Consider the following 23,679-nt stretch of genomic DNA (forward strand, 5'->3'; position numbering starts at 1 on the left):
TATGTTGTTACGGGATACAGAGACACTGATTATTTACAATGACCCTATGTCTCATTCACTTAGGCCCCATGGATTACTTCCAATTTGTTCCCACCCGCGTGCGCCCCCGGGAGCACGCATGTGCATGCGGGCAACCCAGTGCCACACGGGTTTGGCTGCAATTGCACGGGCCCTTGCGTTCCTTTGAGTGCAAGTGCGGGCAATGCGGGCTAGTGTGCGCAGGCATGGGTCGTTATACTAATCCTGGATTAACGCTGACAAAAGAAATTGGGTAACCAGCCAAGGCGGCACTAGACAAAGAGGTTGTGATGAAAGGACTGGAGATCCAATGACATAAAAGACGCCGGTGCATGCGGTGCCACAATATAAATGGTGTCTCGATTACTCTCTTGATTGGGTACATGGCTTTACTTGAATCATACACACTTGCTTTATTCAATGGCGTTTTGGCTTCGTGTGATTTGAGCTCCAGATATTATTTTTTTCGTTGAGAGCTTCTGAAGTTTTAATTGAATGACACTGAACATTTTAACTGTAAATGTGAAAGTCAGTTGAAAGACTGCTTCATTTACTTCATTTTACTTCATATTTTAACTCCCGAACGTATATGGTCATCTCGTCTTGACCTGCTGCAATTTACTCTAGTGTGACAACTTCTTTACAAACTATAAACACCAATTGAAAGAGAAAGAATACAAATGCTCAAATGCATTTTCAAGAATGTTCCACTTTATTATTCAAGTTTATTATTGGTTCCAGAGATGAGTCATCCTTGGCCCTGCCAAGTCTTTAAAACCAACTAAAAAGCTACCAGACAAGCAGATTACATCGTCCAAGACGATGTCTATTGTGCATTTCTGTGGTTTTGTAATGGTATACTGCTTGGCAATGAGTCAGTATATAATGTAATGATGCCATCATCAGGCAGTAGCGTATCCAGCATTTGATGTTGGGGGGGGGGGGGGGGGGCAAACGCACGTCCACGCCAAAATGTAGACATGTTTCTTGCCCCGGACACTTAGCCTCCGTAAAATTAAAAAAAACAGGGGGGGGGAGGGGAGGGGCTGGTACCCATATTTCAAATGGGGGGCTCTTCAAAACTGGCCATTTTATGCATACTGCAAATCATGCCAATTTTCATGTCTCATTGTAATGGTTTTTGAGCAGTGGCATATCCAGAGGGGGGCAGGGGGGTACTTTGCACCTGGCAGATTTTTTTGACAAATGTTTTTTTTGTCAGCAATTATTGAAATAAATGGTTAGAGAGTACTGACATCAATCCCAAATCCTAAAAAAGAAAACTCACGTAAAAACCATCACAATGCGCCATGAAAATGGGCATATAATATTTGCAGTATGCATAATAATGGTCAGTTTTGAAGAGTGCCCCCAATAGGAAACCCCCCCCCCCTTTTTATTTTACGTAGGCCAAGAGTCCGGATTAACATTTTGTTTTACTAAATAAGAGCAAAGATGATGAGCTTTACTTTTGGAGAATGAAAAAGGCTAAAAGTCATATGAATTCAAATTTAGAACGGTTAAACTAAAACAAATCTTCCTAATTGTCTTGGGCCGAGCATAAGATGTGAAATGAGCAGAAACCATGAGCGTGAAAGGTATGTATTTTTGAGATGTTATCAAGACATCATCAGAGATGAATTTGAAAAAGGTTGTCTCATATGTTTTGTCCTTCTCCGTTATACATCAAAAACCAATGCAGTTCTGCACGTACGTTGTTCAAAACACCAGATGAACGTATGCAAGGGGGAAGTGTTTGTGTGCAGTGGCACAATGTTCTTTTGTTATTGTCAAATAATACAAATTGGAAATGTATTTGTAGATATTGGAGGCGAGGTATTTTCTGTAATAGAATAGGTCGTTCTTCCTGAGGAAATCCCAGAAACTAAATTAATAAAATCATAGACAGTGAACTCTTGTGATACTTGTTCCAGAAAAAAGTAATGTAAAACCAATGTAAAGTAAATTCTTTTTGATAACTTTTTGAATCTTGTAAACATCACTTGAAAAATAAGTTTCTTCGTTTCTAAAATGTGTTAGTCATGTAAACCCTGTTTACAAAAATAGAAAGGAGTATTTTGTTTACTAAATATATGTAAAAAACAAAAGTTGTAAGGTAGACATCGTGGTTAGTTGTATCATTGTTTGATTATATGTACCAGTCTGGAGACTAAAATCAATGCTGATAAACTTCTACTGATGACACCCCTTGGTTACAAATGTCGTTGGAAAAAAAATTGAACATTGTACAGATCCTAATCTCTCATCAGCAAATTTTGAGGAAGAAATCCCTCAGTTATAATTGGAAAATTGTGTATATCAGTTCATGTAAAATTTGTTGTAATTGTGCCCCTATTCAGGAGAATAGGCAAATTCTTGGGAGGGGCAGTGTAACGGACAGTTTATGCAGTACTTTTGTTGTCATTGCTTTCTTGCGCTAGGGCTCCGGCAGAGGGGCTCCGGCAGAGGGGCTCCGGCAGAGGGGCTCCGGCGGCGAGCACCCGACCTGGTTTTGGGTTTGGCTAGTGCGCGCTCTCCGGAAATAGGCTCTGTAAATAGGTTGCTTAAGTGGGTTTCTTTTGTTGGGGGACGCGGGAAAGGTTTGGCAAGATGCAGGGGTCATTACAAGTTGTTACAATTGTACACATTTGTTCAGACTGTGTGTATTTCTATGCTGGGAATCAGCAGTCGTGGTACTGGTAGCAGTGTGGCAGGTTGACCACAGAGTTCTTAAGCTGAATAAATAAGACTTTCTTCAGAAGTTGGAAATCCTGTGTGTTTGTTCCCTTTTCTTGCGTTTTGCCGGATGAGGACAAGACCCAATATATTCACGTTACAATAGTATTAAAATGTAGGAGAATGACTTTAAGTGTAATTTCGCTTTGATTAAGATTCATGATTAATCACGAGAGGGGGCTATATCACTGCTACGGTAACGGTACACGATCTGGGCGCATGATATTCTAAATATAGCGCACTGTATCTGGGGCCTAGAAAGTGCGTGACCTCGGGTCAACTTAAAACAATAAAAGCGTGCGTCTCGTAGGGTCGTGCATAAAGTTGTCGTTTTGGGGGTTAGTGTGGAGAAAGATGGCGTCCGAGTAGCAGTGGGGAATCAGTACACCAGCAATCAGCCCGAATGATTGGGGGGAGAAACAATCACCACAACTAATCTGACTGAAATCTGGAATCCGAAATCTTCTAATTCTCCTAATTAATAACAGAGTGTCGTCACGAATAAATTACAACTGCTAATCTTTCGTGAAATCAACAGTAACCTGTGTCTACTGAGTACATCATTTGCATCAGGACAGTCTTTGTCAATATAGACCCGGAACCCCCGATTCCACACGGGATCAAATAATACTACAAAAACTTCAGCCGGAAAAATATACATATGTATTGAAAGTTTCACAGGTAAGAGAGTACATGAAGTGGACTGGGAGTTATAGACATATTCATTAAGCTAAGTTCTCTAACAATGGAAAACATTGCTATATTTTGTAACGGTGGCACTATTTACATATTTTTTTTGTTATAAGGCAAGCAAGTGGGAAACAAGCTCAGTTTGTTCACCTTTTAATATGGGTGCAGTTCAAGCAAAAGCTCCAATGTTATCTTTGTAAGGCTATTTCTGATACTTCATTGCTCATATATTTGTATACTGTTAAGACTGAAGTTTTGATATGTGTAAAAACCTTTGAAAAAGCGTAACAAAACCTCTTCTCTCTTGAAAATAGCGATACAATTGTACAATGGTATATCTCTATTTTTTACTTTGAAAATGTTAAAAAGCATAGGGGCCTGGGGTACATCAGTTGTGAAATGAAAACTGACAAAAGTGGCATGAGTAATGTAACAGTGGATATTTTACAGAGGAACTGTACAAACTGTACGAACATAGTCCATTCATCTGTAACAACAGGAATCATGCCTCAACAACTAAAAATGGATCGTGTCACCCCAGTTATTAAGAAGCTGTAGCTGGCCCCGGACATGTTCAAGAATTACAGGTCAGTCTTTAATGTGCCATTCATCTCGAAAATAGTGAAAAAAGGGGTGGCTGGTCAGCTCGAAGACTACCTAACATCATACAACCTGCATGAGCCTATGCAGTCTGCATATCGGAAATGCCACAGCAATGAAACTGCCCTCCTCTGCGTTCAAAATTACATCCTGAGAGCCATCGACGAGAGAAGACCTATCTGCTATGTTCGATACCATCAACCACACAATCCTACTGCGATGCCTTGAAAGCAACTTTGATATTACTGGAATGGTACTGAAATGGTATTATATCGTATCTTGAGAACCGAGTCCAGTCTGTAAAAGTTGACAGGTCCTTTTCATCTAACACAACACTCAGAGATGAAACCGACTTCTTGACTTTTGACTTTTCCAACACAATTTTTATTTTTGTACGATTTGTCTCACAATATGTGATTTTATTTAAACTATAATTTCAAAGAAAAGTCAATGAAAAAGTTGATGAAAAGGGCACGTAAAAATCATCACAACCGTAGTTTAATCTCTTTCACCAGTTGCAAATGGAGTGTTTCTACCGTAGAAACACCTAGGCCAACACTGATCTGAGCCTTTTTTTGGCTGGATAAAAGGTTAAACATTGACTTGTGACATGGAAAAATCACTGCGTCACACGGACAGTGTGTGGTGCGTGTGTGCACAGCTAGCATATGCAACGGTACCACAGTACTGCACCACCCGTTAGCAAATGGCCGATCGGATACGGGTAGCCACAATAGAAATCGAACTTGTGCGATTTTCAGAGGTTTTAGATTTAGTTGTACAAAATGTAATGCTTTAAAAATCACAATGGTTATCTTGACGATGGTGAAGAGAGCTCAGTGATACACTTCACTGGCAGTTGTTGGAAGGAAAAGACGATAATGCCCAATTTTTCCCACGCACTTAGTGGAGTTTGGTTGAATCATGGAGGTATAAGAATCGTTGACATGATTGAAAGGTGTCATGAATGGTGTCCTTGTCTTTGGGACTTTTTCCTCTACTTTCTCAAGTAAGAAGTGAACTTCTTCGTAGATGACTTCGTTGCTCTAACCGTAATTTAAGCATTTTAATTTTATGAAAACACTGAAGATTTTTCTTGTTGTAACATTTACAGGAGGCGGTGTCTGGAAATTGGGCATGAAGTGTATTGTACATACATGAGTGTACATGTACATGTGTAACTGCAGAGCGGCCCAGATTTCGGACACGTATTTTTGTTCGGCCTATTTTCCATTTTTTCCCCCCATATGCCAGTTTCGTCTCTGAACACTATGCTTTGGCATCCCTCAGGGATCAGTGCTTGGTCCTGTGTTGTTTTCCCTACACTCCTCACCTGTAGCCAACATTGTGAGAAAACATGGTTTGTTGGTTCAGCTTTATGCTGATGACTCCCAGCTCTACTTGCCCTTTGTCTCAGCGAATGCAGATATTGCAGTTGCCAGTACAGAAGCCTGTATTGCCGTGTAGCCCCCCAAAATTTTGTCTAGCCCCCCCAAAATAAATTCCGTAAAAAAAAAAAATGCATTAGCAAAAAGAAGGATTGTGATGTACATGCGAACGGTCTCCCCCTAAAGAAGAAATAGCCGTGACAAGGGTGCATTAGTTAATATAGTGTGAATGATTTTAGGATTTTATTGGCGCTCCCTATTGAAAATATGGCATGAGCCCCCCCCCCCCCCCTATTGATTTTCAGAGGCCTAAGTGTCTGGAAAAAATAACCGGTCTACATTTCAGCACGCCTCCGTGAAAAAATTCTGGATCCACCGTGCTAGCCCCCCCAAAATATTGGTTCTAGAACCGCGCCTGGTGAAGAATGCAAATGAGTGAGAGAGTGAAAACACATTTTTGGGCAGAACGATCGCAGCTTCTCATGAGATAACATTAAATTTTGTCTGCGTGAGTCTGAGTGTTTTTGACCGGTATCAACTGCCTGAAAGACACCTGAGTACAGCAGTTTTTAGGAAAACAAAAAGTCTGATTTTTTTGTGTGGAAATCAGCCACTGTAAATGCTTGATGCTATTTAAAGGATGATGCTTGATTCTAGGCGATTATGTTCTCAGGTAACGTTGATCTGGGTTACTTTATTAGCGGCCATTAATGCAAGACATTTAGACTGGTCGATAGAGGGCGCTAGACCAACTATCGTTACACCTTTCCTTTCATGAAAAGAAACAGTTCTTTAACAACTTTTTTAAAACTGTGGATCGGTACACTTTAGAGTTACCATTAACTAACAAAGTTAAACTACAACTACAACAATAAACAACTGTTATGATGAACAATAACAATCTCTTTGTACTGTGTCTTTTCTTTCAAGAGTCAAGTGTCCATGAGTTATTTTGTGATGTACTGTTCCCAGATATTTTGGGGTTGCACGGATTCTGTTGCTTCTTCTCAAGATGGTTGGTTCTGTGTTAACTGGCAGCTTGGGCGTTGTTATCAGAGGCCTGTGAAGGGATCTGGTGTTGTGGATCTTTACGCTGGAGTGTTGACTCAGTCGTGCTAGTTTGTGGAGTAGCTGGCAGGTCTTGTGCGGGCATTGTTACAGTTTGCGGAATTTGAATGAATGTTTCCGCACTCTTTCTCAGATGTTGTCTGTTGCGTCGATACTCGCGACCATCTTCAGTGATGATCTGATATGACCGCATGCCAACTTGTTTCTGGACTTGTGCTTTCTGCCACGCTTTGCAGTCGCGTTTTTGTTGGAATCGCACCGTTTCTCCTTCACTCAGAGGAGGGAGTGGTGCGGCATTTCTGTTGTAGTAGAATGACTGCTTGGCCTGTTTCTTGGTTTTCTTGAAGGCAACATCCTGTATGATTTTTGGTTGGAGTAGTTTGCTGGCTACTGGGATGTCAGTCTAAATGCGCCGGCCAACTGTGCGGGTGAATTGTTTAGTCCCTCGGTTGGTGTGTTGCGCCAGTTGAGTAGGTTTAAGTAGAAGTCACCCCGGGTGTGTTGGGTCTTGTTGATCAGACGCTTGGCAATCTTGACAGCGTTTTCGACTTTTCCATTGCTTCTCGGGTATTCAGGAGAACTGGTCGTGTGGTCAAATCCCTATTGCGGGGCAAAGTTCTCGAACTGTCGCGAGTTGAAGGGAGGTCCGTTGTCTGACTGCAGGTTGTCTGGTATGACATGGTTCGAGAAGTTGTTTTTTTCAGTTTCTTGATGATGGTTATGGATGTTCAAAAGTGGACATCTGCTTTTCTGCTATCAAAATAGCAGAAAAGCAGATCAAACGTTTTTGTAAAACGCATTTTTCTACTTTTTTACTTTTCTGCTACCAGAAAAGCAGAATGAACGTTTTGGACAAATCCACTTTTCTGCTTTTCTGCTTCCGACGGCGCTGCCGCAAGCTGCATATACCCGCCAAAAATGGACTGTTCCAAGTAACGCCGCCCTCCGTCGTGACGTAAACATCTGATGAGTGGCGGATCCGGCCATCCAATCCACGGTGTGTGGACACAAAAGGCTTTGAGGTTCCGCCAACTTATCAGTGCCACTGCACTGTTGTGCTTTGACGCTTGTGACCTTTTTATATTTGTCTGTAGAGTTCAAATTTGGGGTTTGGGCTTCACGAGGGGATCTTGCCTTCTGTGTATGCAGTGTCGTAGCCAGGTTCTGTTCGGAGGGGGGGGGGGGGGGGGCGGGAGTCCCATGGCTATTTTCACTGCAGATTTTCAGAACTAAAATAATGTTAAAATATTTGTTAAAAAGTTCAATTTCTTTGGGGGGGGGGGGTCAAAAATAATTTTCATGAGAGATTGCCTCCTGGTGTTCAATGTGATCTTCCTCACAACTTATCAAATGCTAACAAATTAAAAGTAAGAAATTCATTTTCTTTCTTTCGGGATACCCACCCCCCCCCAAAAAAATTTGTTTAATACTGGGCGTCTGAAACCCTGTAAAAAGCCAAAGGGTTTTACTCTTGATTGTTTTCGCACCTCATAATACACACAAAGGTATGCCCTACAAGAACTGAATTATTGTCGGGCCGCAAAGGACTGGAAAGAAATTAGTGGATATCTTTGGGTTTAATACGAAAAGTATTTAAAAACGTGCTTGTCCAAACATGGGCAAAATTGGACAAAGCGCTAAGTTGTAGGCAAAAGGACTCTTTAACAAAGCCTTAATTATTGACACAAATAATAAGGTATTTGGAAGGTTGCAGGTCTGAATCCCGCATCACTCTGTTTCTTCATTAACCGGGAAATCTATCTATCAGTTGCAAGGTTCTAATCGTCCTTTAAGTTTTTATTTTTTGTTCAGAAGTCAAAACTTTTAAGAAAATATTTCAATTTAAATAACACAAAAGGAAATTTAACACCAGATCGTTGCCAGCGCTCCCGCCCCAAGTTTCAGATAAACCAAAATTCCCACGTAGCCCCACCCGCAATTAGAGAAAATCAGCCTAAAACTAGAAAGTTTATTGCCCTTTGCTGGCCCGCCAGCTAGCTAGCCAGACGGATGTATAAAATAGGTCACGGTGTCAAAGCCTAACAGCGCAGCGCGCACGTGCATAATGACGGCACTTCAAAGCCTATTGGCGGGTATATGCAGCTTGCGGCAGCGCCGTTAGCCACTTTTAGACTGCTGTGACAGAAATGTTGGATTTGCTTTCTCGGAAGCAGAAAAGCAGAAAAGAGGATTTGTCCAAAACGTTCGATCTGCTTTTCAGATAGCAGAAAAGCAAAAAAGAAGAAAAATGCATTTTACAAAAACGTCTGATCTGCTTTTCTGCTATTTTGATAGCAGAAAAGCAGATGTCCACTTTTGAACCACCGTGACAAAATGTTCAATCTGCTTTTCTGGCAGCAGAAATGTAGAAAAATGCATTTGAACAAAACGTTCAATCTGCTTTTCTGCTATTCTGTTAGCAGAAAAGCAGATGTCCACTTTTGAACCTCCATTGATGGTAGTACCGTCTTTACTACCGGGGATTGGGTCGATCTCGAAATAGTCCAAGTAGTAGTCAACTGTGCATAAATAGTCGTGGTTTCCCAGTGTGAAGAGGTCACAGCCAATTTGTCCCCATGGTCTTTGAGGAATTCTGTGGCTGATCAGTGGCTCTTTAGGTTGGCTGGACTGGTACATGTTGCATGTTTCACACTTGGAAACAAAGTCTTTCAGGTCACTACTCATTCCAGGCCAACAAACGCATTCTCTGGCCCGCCTGAGAGTGCTCTGTAAGCCGGTGTGAGAAGCATGAAGGCCAAGTACATTTCTGGCCCTGGCTTGTACTTGATTTCCACATCATACTGGTTCAAACCGATGAGAAGACGCTGCAGCTTTTTTGGCGCTGCATTGAGAGGTTTGAGTCTGATAGCAACCAGTGGTTTGTGGTCTGTTTACAGTGTAATTTTGCAACCGTAGACATACTGGTGGTTGCGCTCCATTCCAAACACAAGAGCTAGCAGCTACTTTTCAATTTGCGAGTAGCGTGTCTCTGCTGAGGTAAGTGCGCGGCTCGCGTATGTGATTGGCTGTTCATCCTGTAGCAGAGTGAATCCTAAGCCGTTGCAGGATGCGTCTCCTTGACCCTCAGTAGGAAGTTTGGGGTCAAAGTATCTGAGCACAGGGGATTCAGATACACATTGTTTGATGGCTGTGAATGCCTGGTCATGTTCCTCTGTCCAGTTCCAGGCAGTGTCTTTGTGAGTAAGCTTGCGTAGAGGCTCACTGATGTCTGATAGGTGGGGCAGGAATTTTGCGAGGTATTTTTCTCATGCCGACAAAACGTTGTACTCCTGCCACATCTTGAGGTTTTGGCATGTCCTTTATGGTGGCTACTTAATTTGAGTCCGCCTTGAGCCCGTCGCTAGACAGTACATGTCCCATGTACGTCACTTCCGAGCTCTTGTACTTGAGCTTGTCAAAGTTCAGTTTGATGTGTCGCTCTCTGCATCGCTGTAAAAGTTGATGTAGGTTTCTATCGTGATCGCGATTGGTCTCGTCGATTGTCTCACTGCGTCCAGTGATCAAGATATCGTCTGCGATCTCGTAGACGCCAACCAGACCCTCTAGATTGTGGTCCAGTTTCTGTTGAAAGATTTCAGGGGCTGGACTGATGCCAAAAGGCATTCGTTTGTAGCGATATTGCCCCCATGGTGTCTGGAAGGTGATTAGGTAGGAGGATTCTGAATCAAGTTCGCATTGTAGGAAACCCTCCTTACAGTCTGCTTTAGTGAAGACCTAAACACCTGACATCTGTGGCAAGATGTTGTCGATCACTGGCAGTGAGTAATGCCCCCGTTTGAGAGCATTGTTGAGAGGCTTGGGGTCGATGCAGACTCGCATCTTCCCGTTTGGTTTGCTGACAGTTACCAAACTTGATACCCAGTCAGTAGGTTCAACAACCTTGGTGATGATTTGTGGCTGCTCCATGCGATGAAGTTCATTTTTCAGTTTATCTTTGAGTGCAACTGGCACCTGCCTTGTTGGCATTACAGTTGGCGTTGCCGATTTGTCAAGTTCAAGATGGACAGTTCCTGGCATGTGACCAAGTCCTTGGAACACATCCGGATAGGCATTCTTGACGTTGTTCTTTGAGTTCATTGAGTTTTTTGCGATTGGAGTTTGAAGTCTGCGAGGTTCGTTAACTACTGCGATGTTGTGATGCTGTACGTGTATCAAGTCCAATCGTTGTGCAGTACGCGATCCAATCAGTGGTGTGCTCTGGCCCTCAATTATCACAAAGGCCACATTGTATTTGTGATGTTTTTAGGGTTCACTAGCAGGACAGTTGAAGTGCCAACGATGGGAATGGTTGCTTGATTGTTATATAGTGACAGTGTCTTCTTTGATGTATCTACCTTTGTGCCTACAGGTAAGTACATCTGTAGGTAGCACATTGCATGTTGCACCACAATCAACTTGCGTCTTAATTCTGTGACCATTGATTAGAAATGTGGCCATGATCTTATTTGGGTACCGTTTGTTTACATTGTCTTCTCAAGTTTTAATTTTCCCTATCACATCTACAGTCACGACCTCAAAATCAGAATCAGAATCAAAATCTTCAGTATCTTCATCTAGTGCATGAACTCTTGTCTTTCCTTTCACTCCATGTTTGGGCACTCTTTTTGGCACCCATTTTTGACTTGAACTTGCACCTTGTTGCCTGCATTTTTGCGAGAAATGGTTCACTTTTCCACAGGTAGTACACATCTTTCCATACGCCGGGCATTGAGTTTTCACTAACTCATGTTTTCTACCACAATATCTGCAGTTGTTTGTGAACTCTTTCTTTGTAGTGTTTCTTTGCTTTTGTTTTACAGCATTAACCTCTACTTAAACCATTGCTATGACGTCACACTATTGTTAAAAGTGTGGATTCGGAACTACGAATCTTTAGCAAAGTGTAGGTTCGGAATTACGAATCCACACTTTGAACATGTCGGACAATATTCTCCATAATGAGCATGAATAGGACCGTCTGCGTGAAAATTTGGTTTCCGAAAATTACCAATGCATCTTCACTGTCAGATTCTCCGCCATCACTGCAAAATCTACTTTTAGTCAGAAAGAAATCGTCGTCTGAATTATCCATTTTGACGTAAGGAGCCTATACACACAAAATGACTTGGTTGTACCGGTGTGGCGATACACATGCTAAACACGCCAGGAAAAAAAGTTGCAACCTGACGCCACTTCCGCGCTTGTGTACAAAGTCTATGGAGAGTCATTTTAAGTACATTGTATTTCCAAACAAAATTGGAAACATTTCTCAGTCCCAGATTCATGTATTATCATCATTTTTGCAACAAATGACCTTCATTGAGATGATATATGAAGAAAAAAGTGGCGTCAGGTTGCAACATTCTTCTGTTGACGCAATGGTTTAAGTCGAAGAATACACTCGCAAGTGTGGATTCTTAATTTACAAATTCACTCGGTGCTTCGCGCCTTGTGAATTCTTAAATTACGAATCCACACTTTCTCTTGTATTCTCCTTAACAGACTCATCTGTTTTAGTCATTTTCATGGCTTGCAAGTGCGTTATAGTTGCCTCTGCTGCTTTACAATGCATGACACATTTATCCAGTTTGAGGCCTGATTCTTGCAGCAAGTGTTTACGCAATGTGTTATCAGTTATACCACATACAATTCTATCTCCAAGGAAATCCTCAGAAAGACTTCCAAAATCACAAGTCAATGCTAACTCCCTCAATCTAACCAAATAGTGGTCAAAACGTTCATCAACTTGTTGAACGCAGTTGTTAAACTGGTATCTCTCATAGAGTATGTTTGTCTTGCCTTTGCAGTGCTCTTCCCAGAGCTTCAAGATTGTTTCCAGTTTTTGTTTGTCCTCCTCCGTTTTGTACGGGAGGTTGTTGTGTATTTCCAGGGCATCTCTGCCTATGGCAGTGATGAATGCGGCAACCCGAATTCTGTCAGGTTTGTCCACAATGTTAGTTACAATTTTATAGCTGTCCCACAGCTGCCTAAACTTTTTCCAGTTGGCTTTTAGATCACCAGTCACCTGCAATGGAGGTGGAAGTGGTATGTGTGTGCGAGTTAACACCGTATAGTAGTCATGATAGCAACTACAGAGCTTTAAGCTACAAATGCTATATAGTATACGCTATATGGACAATAGCACTGGAAGACTAGTAGCAAGTCTAATTCAAACTCAAAGAGACGATCATGGCCATTAAATTTGAGTACGATTATCTCTCAAACTAATGTAAGTGCTAACCTCAGATCTACACAAATGATAACAGAGAATCTAGTGTCCATTTAATTTACGAAGTACCATCCATAAAGTTCATTTTATGCAACCATTCCGTAGCACAATGTACATACAGTCGCATAGTCCACTCGCGAATCGAAGTGTTTGTGAGCGTACGTACGTTCCCTGTTGAATTAGATGAACGATGGAATGTTTGTTGAAACCGTGACCAAAATCACGAATCTCATGTGTACAGTGGGGGAGCAGGACGTTTCCAATCTGACACCATGTAAATGTTTGATGCTATTTAAAGGATGCTGCTTGATTCTAGGTGATTGTGTTTTTAGGTAACGTTGATCTGGGTTACTTTATTAGCGGCCATTAATGCAAGACATTTAGACTGGTCGATAGAGGGCGCTAGACCAACTATAGTTACAGCCACTAAATCCAGTTTTTCTCAGCTCGGCAATTCACAGTGCTGAAGTAAGATCTTGCAGTCCTCGGTCCAATCTGACCACCATTTCCAACACTCAGCCCGGCATCAGGAAGCATGCAATCATCACAACCGTAAGTGTTATATGTGCATGTATTTACACATTAATTTTTGCATTGAGTGATTTAGAAAACTTAAGAACTGAATAATCTAAGGCCACATCATGAACTCTTTAGATCTCTTTGTAAATTGCCATGGTTGTGAAATCAAAACGAAGAACTATTTACTTGTATGCCACCATGACAGTGATTGGATTGATTGTGTACCAATTTGTTTTTCAAATTTGTTAGACAAATAACCTTAGTGTTCTGGTGTAATTAGAATTCTAAGAAAACTAAGTGTTCAGAGAAAACAAATACAAATGTTTAGAAAATAACCAGGGAAACACTGTGAGTCATCCTTAAAGGGAATATACAACATTTGCAAACATCGAAAAATAAAAGTACCAAGTTTTTGCGAAATACCTTAATAGGATGTTGGTAAATGACAGTCTAAAGCATCCTGTAAAATTATGGCACCTGGTATACTGTCATTTTCAAGAAAAGTGGTATTTTTGTATCAATTTCCAACGCTGATCGGCCGATCAGCGTTGGAAACAACTGGCTTTTTTTCAAATACTGGACCCAATTGACCATTGCACTTGTTTGCAATCGATTACAAACCTATGAACGGGTACGAGCCAGCAAGACTGGTTCCCTGACCTTACAATTCCCCAATGTATGTAAACTGCTCTGTTTCTTCTTATACAGAGTCAGGGAACCAGACTACAGGAAAATGATCGTTTTTCTTGGTTTTTATAGCATTTTCGAACCCAAAACCTCCAAAAAGTCAGTGTAACTATATTTGCTATATATTTCTAACCCCCCAATTCCATCCATTTCTGAAAATTACAGCAAAAGCAAATGATGTATATTCCCTTTAACTGAAACCGGGTGATCATTAATTATTGATAAAAATTGACCAGTCAAGAATCTGCGTGACAAAGTACAAGCCCAAACTTGATTTGATTCATAGAACATTTGTGTGATTTTGCTAATTCATATAAGGGCTCAACAGAAAGTCAATATTTGATATGGAAGTAATTGGAATTTAAAGTTTAATTTGGATCATTGTAAATGTCATTGTAAATAATTGTACATAGTTGAATTGTTAACAATAATACTTGAACAAACCAGAAGATTGGTTGTGTCTGTTGGTTTTATCCTCTCTGTCGGATATTTTATTTGATCATTAAAAGAGGTTGTGTCATTTTTCGGGTATATGTAGCCTAAGGTGTGATGAAATAAAAACGACTATTGTGTCTGTCATGAAATGAGTACAAAAGGTACTTTTGAGAGCTGTTAATACTACGCTGCATCGGGAGTCAGATTTTATTACGTCACGATTTACTACGTTTTGTTTGCTGCCCCCAATGACGACTTTTACACAAATTGCACGTTTGGGTCGAAACAGGACCTGAAAAACAGCTCTCAAAAGTACCTTTTGTACTCATTTCATGACAGACACAATAGTCGTCTTTATTTCATCACACCTTAGGCTACATATACCCGAAAAATGACGGAAATGTCTTCAAGCATTCCAACCTCTTTAATAATTTTGAGTTTTTAGCCGGGATCACCATTTATAAAAATCATGGTAAGTCGATAGTTAGAGAAAAGGAATAAATGGTGACATCGTCATGTTTAGGCTCAACTATTGCAATTCACTATTATATGGACTTCCAGCTTCCACCATCAATCACCTTCAAAGAATCCAGAACATTGCAGCCTGTATCCTGACATGCACAAAGAAATTTGAACACATCAGCCCGGTACTCAAAGGATTACACTGGCTTCCTGTTGAGCAACGCATAATATTCAAACTCCTCCTCATCACCTACCAGTCTATCACGGAACAGCACCCCATTACATGCAACAACTCATATCGCCATACAAGCCTGTGCACCAATTACGCTCTTGTGATGCACACTTGCTTGTGGCTCCATCTTCAAGGTTGAAGACTTATGGACACAGAAGTTTTTCTGTTGTAGCCCCTCGCCTATGGAACAGTCTGCCAATAGCCCTGAGATCAAAACCCGACACCGACTCTTTCAAATCTTGTCTCAAACTTACCTCTCCATTCAAGCTCATCATTAATTGTCTCAGACCCCAGCGCAGTGATAGGTTTTCCTAGATACCAGCGCTTTATATTATTGTTTTTATTATTATTATTATTATCATTATTATATTATTATTATTATGTCTCTGGGGAAAAATGAAGAAGAAATGTCATGCTTACCCTCAACTTCTGCTTCCAAGGCCTTGACAGACACTGAAAGAAACACAAAATTCACAAACACATAAGTCTTATTTAAGTTCAGGACAAACTATATTTTCACATCAATCAATGCTATATTATGAGGCACAAAGGGTGCATGTGTATGTCACGCTTGGTTCTAGAGGGGGGCTAGCAGGGGTGGATCCAGACATTTCTGCAGGGAAGCATGCTGAAATCTAGACCATTTCTTTTCTCTGGACACTTAGGCCTCCGAAAATCAAAGGGGGGGGGGGGGGACTCGTACCACATTTTAAATGGGGAGCGCCGATAAAATCCCACAATCATGCACACTATAATTATTACCCAATAGTGTAAAAAATCCCCTTCTCACAACTATTTTTGTTGGGGGGGGGGGTTGCCACTGCCATTTTTTGTATGGAATTTTTTTGGGGCTTGACAAATGTTGGGGGACTAAATTAAAGCCCAAAACTCAAGTTTTGCCAATTATATAGCATTAGGTTTTGCTGCAAGTATTTTATTTAGCTCTGAATGTAAGACCGTAACGGGGAATGGTCTGAATTATGCATTTTTTGAAGTAAATTTTAAACAATTAAACAAAAAGACAAACTCTTATAGAATTTCATTTATTGTGCACTCCCTTTTGCTCTCTCAAAATAACCATTTTATCCAAATCAATTATTTGAACCTGTTATGTCCACATTTCCTTCTCAGTACCCTGCGAGGTGCGATCAATTAATTTTAGTATGTCACTACTGTGATGAACTTTTCAGTGTGAAGGCCGGGGCATCCATGTTATGGTCCAACAAAATCTCTTCAGTATAGGTGTTTTGGTGAAGATATTTCCTTCTCAAAGTGTCTAAAAAGACTATTTCAGAATTTCTTTGAAGTCGATGAGACTTGACAAACCATTATTTTCTTCACTAACATAACCAACTGCATACCGTAATTTTCGGAATATAAGCCGCGCGGAGTATAAGCTGCAGCACGCAAAAATCTGCAAATTAAAATTTGAAGTCGGCGTATAAGCCGCACCGGCGTATAAGCTGCACCGACCGCAGTGGTTTCAATTTTGTAAGGCCTCCAAATTCTAGTCAAAATGCTCTGAACCAGTTCCATTTACACTACAGAAGCTGTAAAAAGGGCCACAAAAGTTACATCAAATCATTTACAATCGATACTCTTACAAACAAATATGGAAATTGATGATGAGAAATAAACACCGGGAATTGCTGCCGGCTGCCCCGTCCGGTCCCCGGCCTTAAACATTAGCGCATGGCCCGGCAGCCTGCGCCGGTGCATGACAACATTTTCCCGCAGCACGTGAGAGAGTATGCAACCCACCCTGTGTCGTCTGACTCACTGGAGCGCTACAAATATTGCTTTGTGGCAACAGATGCTGATTTGTTTTGTCCTTAGAATAAACAGGTCCGTTTTTACCTCAAAAGTTATCAAATTTGTGTGATTACTAACGAGTAGTAACGTTAAAAATTCAAATTTTGATCATAACTTTCTTCAAAAATAGTCAAAACGATGCTGACATTTTTACGAACGAATCCATTAATTTCGTAAGGGGTGATTTAGCCCCTGATTTTGAGTTTGATCGTTTTCTTGAATACATTTCAAGAAAAAAATTTGATTGTGACGTTGAACAACTGATTATCGAATAAACAAATGTTTTGAACACCATAAAAAGTATTAGTCGTCTTTTTTCTTTTTTTAACAGCGAAAATATTGGTAATTATTGTTCCCAAGAAAGTACACCTCTTTATTACCACAAACGGTGTGGTCCACTTGCGCTATGGGGGGATATGCTACATGGCATGCACTAGCGTAACGTATGTACAGCCGGTCGCAAACATCGAAGCACGGACCATGGTCTGTGGTCGAAGACAGCTTTCACTGTACTTTTTACCGCTCGGTACCTTTACGTGGGACATGGTTTCGGTTTGTTAATGACTTTCTTAATTGATAATTCATTTCAGCAACAGATCTCTTCTTATACCAGTACATTAAATACACATTTGAATTTCATTTTTATTCTTCAAGGCTCGGCGTATAAGCTGCCTGTGTATAAGCCGCAGTAAATATTTTCATGGGCAAATTCAATGTATAAGCCACGGCTTATATTCCGAAAATTATGGTATTTTTCACATCATTTTTGTTTCATCATTTTTTTTGGGGGGGGGGGACATTTGAAAAGGGTTCACTGCCCATTTTAAAAAAAAATGGGAATTCTTGTATTAAAACATATATGGTTAAGTGTAAGGATATTTCAAACTTGCCAGAAATTTTACTTTCTGTGAATTTTTTTGTAAAACTCTTGTTTGGGCAAAGCACTAAAGGAGAAAATACAAAACGTTCCAATGAACTCTTAAGAGATGAATCAACGTTTCATTTTCCTTAAACAAAATCTTACCATCAAAGAGTCGAGTCATAGGCATAAATTCATCAATGAAGCTGAGAAGTTCAGGGTTGTCTTTCTTGATCTGTTGAACGACATACTTTAAGAGTGTGCATGACTTATTTCTGCCCCGGCAATCTGCTAGCTTAAAAAAAGAAAGGAAAAAAAAAGAATGAATAAAAACAAAATGAAGCTTAATAAATAATTAAATAGTTGAGCAATTATTCGCACATGGTGTTTCCGCAAACCTTTCATTATTTAGTATCTCCACCATGCAAAGCCTCAAATCTTACTTAAAATGAAGCTTATTGATTCAATAAGCCGTACGAATGACGTCACACTTTGTTTACATGTGCACTTTCCTATGGAGCCAGTGGGGGTCCATGGTCCACTGAGCACCATAGGAAAGCACACACATAAACAAAGTCGGATGTCATTAGTACTAGAGGCTTGTTATTTGTTATTGGTATTTACATCCACTGAATCTTTTTAGCTTTTGAAGACAACCAAGTGAACCACATGGTGGCAGCGCTGCTCCATGCTTTGCTGACAAAGCAGGGGTGTAAGCAGGGGGCAGCTTGGTGACATGCCACTCAAAACCAGATGGAGGAGTTCTGCAGCCGCTGGAACTAAGACTGCACCAAGGCAATTGAGGAGATCAAGGCCAGACTGACAACCCCGCCTGTTCTTGGCTACCTCGACTCCAGAACCGTTAATGGTCGAAACCGATGCTTCCTTCAGTGGACTTGGTGCTGTGTTGTCTCAGTACCAGGAGCAGGGGCGAGTAGTAATCTCTTATGCAAGTCACGGCCTCCGCCCTCCAGAGAGGAAGCTGAGCAACTACAGCTCCATGAAGCTCGAGCTCCTAGCACTGAAGTGGGCGGTGACAGAAATGTTTCATGATCACCTTCTGGGGGCAGAGTTCTTCATCTACATCAACAACAGCTAATTTAGGGGCAATGAAGATGAAGTGGGCCAACCAGCTGGCTCAGTTCAATTTCAGTATCAAGTACTGGTCCGGGAAAGCCAATGTCAATTCCAATTCAGTTAAGGAGAATACACGAGAAAGTGCGGATTCGTAATTTAAGAATTCACGAGGCGCGAAGCGCCGAGTGAATTCGTAAATTAAGAATCCACACTTGCGAGTGTGCGAGTGTATTCTTCGACTTAAACCATTACGTCAAAAGAAGTATTGGCATTAACAGTGAGTGGAGATGAAAAGACTTGGGATAAATGTTGCAACCTGACGCCACTTCCGCGATTGTGTACAAAGTCTATGGAGAGTCAAGAAGTATTTCCTAACAACATTGGAAATATTTCTCAGTCCCAGATTCATGTCTTATCATCATTTTTGCAATGAATGCCCTTCATTGAGATGATATATGGAGAAAAAAGTGGCGTCAGGTTGCAACATTTGTCCCGGCTCCTTCCGTTGACAAATTGATAGTTCAGACGATGATTTCTTTCTGACTCGAAGAAGGTTTTGCAGTGACGGCGGAGAATCTGACAGGGAAGATGCACTGGTAATTTCGGAAGGAAATTTTCACGCAGACGGTCCTATTAATGCTCATTATAGAGAACAATCTGACGTGTTCAAAGTGTGGATTCGTAATTCCGAATCCACACTTTACTAAAGATTCTTCGTTCCGAATCCACACTTTGTGACCAGCGTAACAGATTCGTAGTTCCGAATCCACACTTTTAACAATAGTGTGACGTCATAGCAATGGTTTAACTGAGCTGACAGCACTATCATGCAGAAGAAACCCTCCAGGTCCTCTCCCAATCAACATCTCTTCAACAAGTCAGTGAATTACACATGAGATCTGCCCAGGTCAGTGTTTACGCAGCAACTGCTTCAGAGGTGCTGTCTGCAGTTTGTCACCCCCCCCCAAAATGGGGGGCAACTAGTGCGCATGCGTGACTTCTGCAGGCAATTACTGTTCATTTTCAGTCCCACACATACTACACACAAGAAAAGAGCTGACCAGTGAAGTTGCATCAAACGTCTTGCTGCATCTTTCACATCACTGGAAGAAATTTGAGAGTTTGCTTCGGAACTACTATGATTTTTTTTATTCGCGCTACATATAGTAGGCCAAAAAGGTGCCCGCGCATTACATAGCCAGTAGGAGTTGGCCTAGACGTTCCTACGGGTTCGTGGGTGATATTGGTTGGTTGTGATAACGCCCTCTCGTGGTGGCGGGTTATCGCGTTATAAACTACCAATGGCCATGAGATCACAACCTGACACTGAATCTTTCAAATCTTTCAAATCTTGTCTCAAAACTCTCCATTCAACCTTATCATTAATATTATTGTCTCAGACCCAGCGCAGTGAATAGGTTTTCCTAGATACCAGGGCTTTATAACTTTTTATGATTATAAGTATTAATATAGGTTTTCCCCGCCAACTTCACCAAGTTTTCATTCAATTTAACGCCTGGCTCATTCAATTTAGATTGAAATTGAAAGATCACGCAGATCGTCATTCGACAATCAAAAAGAATCATTCAACTTCACTATCCAAGCAATCTATCGCCTTTTAGCTTCACTCCTCCGTGTAAAAGATGCATTCAAATTAAAAGTATCGCGTTGTTCATTCCAATTTCATCTGAACCAGCAGTAAGGGGTTAATCGGGCATTCCTTTTCATTAATGGGCAAACATATTCACATTTTGTCAAGCATGTTTTAAGACAAGTTCCTGCATGTAAAATTCTGAATTATCTCGGCACAAATCATATCTGATGTCTTCAATCCGTAAATGCATACCTCTCTTTCTTAATTAAAGGGTTCGTGCAATGAATTCTTCTCAGGAACACATTTTGTGCAACTTTCTACTTCTCTGAAATGTAATATTAAAACTAGTTTGACATCCTTTTTTGGTTAGTCTTATTGCAAAGTGCACGGCTTTAAACATTCATTTAAAAGTATCCATGTTTTTCCGGACTACTGAGCGCGCTGTTGCTGTGATGTGATTTCAGGAAGACACTGTTCAGTTTAGGGGGTTTCTTTCAAATTATTCACCAAAATTTGCTAATTGAAAACATTTGTGAGAAAGGATTGCTCATCGGCTTACTGACACAGCAAAGAATCACAAAAGAAAAGAAATTTATGACAGCAAAATATCCAAAATTCTAGCAATTTATTGTTGCTGAAATGGCCATGTTACATTAATCTGCATGAAATGACATCAAAGTTTTGCTCATGAATATAGAGCTGTGCATTAGCACAAAAACGGAGAAGGCACCCAAAAACAGCCTTCAAACTGGAAAAATAAAACTTTAAAATAAGGTTAAATGTGACAAAAAGATGTACGTAGCACTGGAAACAGCATTTGTTTTCATAACGAATGCCAATGTATGTATATTTTCGTATGAATGGCATCACGGTACCAGTATCGAATGGGGAATGTGCAGTTGGATCGTGGTTTATTTCAAAACTTCTCTTGCTGTGTCGTACCTTCAGTAGCAATGTGTGAAGTCGCCACGCCTATACTAACAAACAGAAGCAGATTTTTTTTACACAAGTAAAATGTACAGCGTAGCAGTAGCAGCGCAATTTCAGCATAGCAGGTGCTAGCGCTATTTAATGCCTGGCTAGAACACTGGAACCAACACTGGCCTACTTCATTCTGTCTTGTCGCTATGGCTTGGAACGGCAGGGCAGCTTTCTATTGTTTTGCCACAAGTGACTTCTTCTTCCATATATAGTGCAGGCTTCATGAATGAAGATAAACGCACAGCAGGTTGGATGCGCGCCCAGTCATAATATGTACGCAGACAAACAAAAATCTTGTGCATGATATATATACAGTGAAGTGCGGTTAAAAAGTTAAATGTCTACATGTTAGATGGTGGCTTCCCTCCATGCCACCTTGAAGGCATTGAGTGTTGCAAAGTCACTAGGATCCTTCTTAAGGGAGTTCCATTCCTTGCTGGTACGAGGGAAGGAGGATGAGTATACTTGAGAGCTGAAGTAGGGAGTCCAAAAGCGAGAGAGATGTTGGTTCCAACTGATGTCTACCAGATCATAGCAGATTCTGTAGCGCATGGCTAGGCGTACTCTACAATTGGTCTTATATGGACTGTATGTTGATGGGATGCAGATGACTGCCTGGTAGAACGGCGTGCTGTGAGTGGAGGTAGTTTGAGTCTGTCCAGAGGATGAGGCAGAGGAGAGCACTGCATTGTCCTGAAGACTGTTAGACCAGCAACTTGCCTACGATGACTTAGAGACTGAATACCTACAATCCCGGCCAAAATGGTTGGGACACTTGGAAATAACCTTAGCCTCCAACGGTCACCAACTCCCCCGCTCCCCCGGTCAATGTTGTTCTCTTCTGGGGATGGAGCCCACACCGTGCAATGAGAGACAACATTGAGCGGGGGCTGGGGGGTTGGGGGCCCAGCGAGATTTGGCCAGGATTGTCTGAATTTTTTCATTTACCAAAATATGCATGACATGCCGTTTGGGGAGCAGTTTTCTTGAGTTTTGTTTCCAAAATATGAAATGGCGGCTGAAGGTTGAATGAAAGAACACATATTTAGGCCAGATAATAATGATTGATAGTAATACAAAAATGGAAATAAAAAATACAAATGTTCCAATTCTTTAAAATCACAACTTTATTGTTGCGTGCATCGTAACAGTTCGCCATGACGGTTCACCATGCCATTTTGGCCAACAACTGTACAAAATACAGTTTGTGTTTAACTTGAAAGGCTCATTATGATACACAAACAATATACAATCCTTGTCAATTTGTTTGTATTCACTCATTCCGTTAATTTGCCGAAAAATCCATCGGTGATCCATCCAAACCAAATGATATAAAGGAATTGAGTGACTCTGCTTATTATATAATTTACAGTGGTGAACCGTGGTTACACTATGGTTTGGATGGATTTTGCGTCCAAATAAGGGATTAAAAACAAATTGAAGAAGATGATACGTTGTTTGTGTATCCTAATACGGCTTTCACGTCGAACACAATCTGTATTTTGTAAAAATATCGGTCAAAATGACATGGTGCACCGTCATGGTGAATCATGTGCATTGACCACCAGCGCGCGCGTGTGTGTATTATTATTTGAGCGCGTACTACGCGCAATATCCAAATCCAATATCAAGGCTATTGTACATTCAGACAATCCCGGCCAAAATGATTGGGACACTTGGAAATAACCTTAGCCTCCAACGGTCACCAACTCCCCCGCTCCCCCGGTCAATGTTGTTCTCTTCTGGGGATGGAGCTCACACCGCTCAATGAGAGACAGCATTGAGCGGGGGCTGGCGGGTTGGGGGCCCAGCGAGATTTGGCCAGGATTGTAGTTCTGCATGAAGAGTTGGTGGAATGGAAGCTATGGCTTTCTTTTGAAGTCTGTCAAGGATCCCCAGTTTTGATTTTGCTGCCGTACCCCAGATTGGACTGCAATATTCCAATGTAGGTCTAATGAAGGATTTGTAGATGGTAGCAGTTCTGCTCTCCAGGTTATTCCATTTTGCTTTCCGCATCATCCCTAGTTTTCTACTAGAGGCTAGGGCCAGGTTGCTAATATGTTGAGTCCAGGAGAGTTTAGCATCCAATGTGACTCCCAAAATTTTGATTGAGTCCACATTGTGCAGTGGCTGCCCAAGAAAATTTAGTTGAGGGTAGTGTGGGTCTGTAGATCTTGATCGTGAAATGATGATCGACTGGGTTTTAGATGCATTGAACTTAAGTTTCCAGTTCTCTGCCCATGATGCTAGCTTGTTCAGATCTCGTTGAAGTAAAGCTGCACATTGTGTTCT

General features: G+C 41.1%; 1 protein-coding gene across 2 annotated transcripts in view; it reads right to left on the bottom strand.

Annotated features, from left to right (window-relative positions):
* The window catches only part of LOC119739268 (protein diaphanous homolog 3-like), a 124,407-nt gene that overhangs the window by 31,333 nt on the left and 69,395 nt on the right, over positions 1 to 23,679 (bottom strand). For both annotated transcript variants that reach the window (XM_038214129.1, XM_038214130.1), the window contains exons 5-6: positions 17,901 to 18,030; positions 15,485 to 15,517 (exon numbers count right to left, since the gene is read on the bottom strand). In XM_038214129.1, the coding sequence (XP_038070057.1) occupies positions 15,485 to 15,517; positions 17,901 to 18,030 (163 nt within the window). The remainder of the gene's footprint in view (positions 1 to 15,484; positions 15,518 to 17,900; positions 18,031 to 23,679) is intronic.

This window comes from Patiria miniata, unplaced genomic scaffold, assembly GCF_015706575.1.
Source record: "Patiria miniata isolate m_02_andy unplaced genomic scaffold, ASM1570657v1 HiC_scaffold_30, whole genome shotgun sequence".
NCBI lineage: Eukaryota > Metazoa > Echinodermata > Asteroidea > Valvatida > Asterinidae > Patiria > Patiria miniata.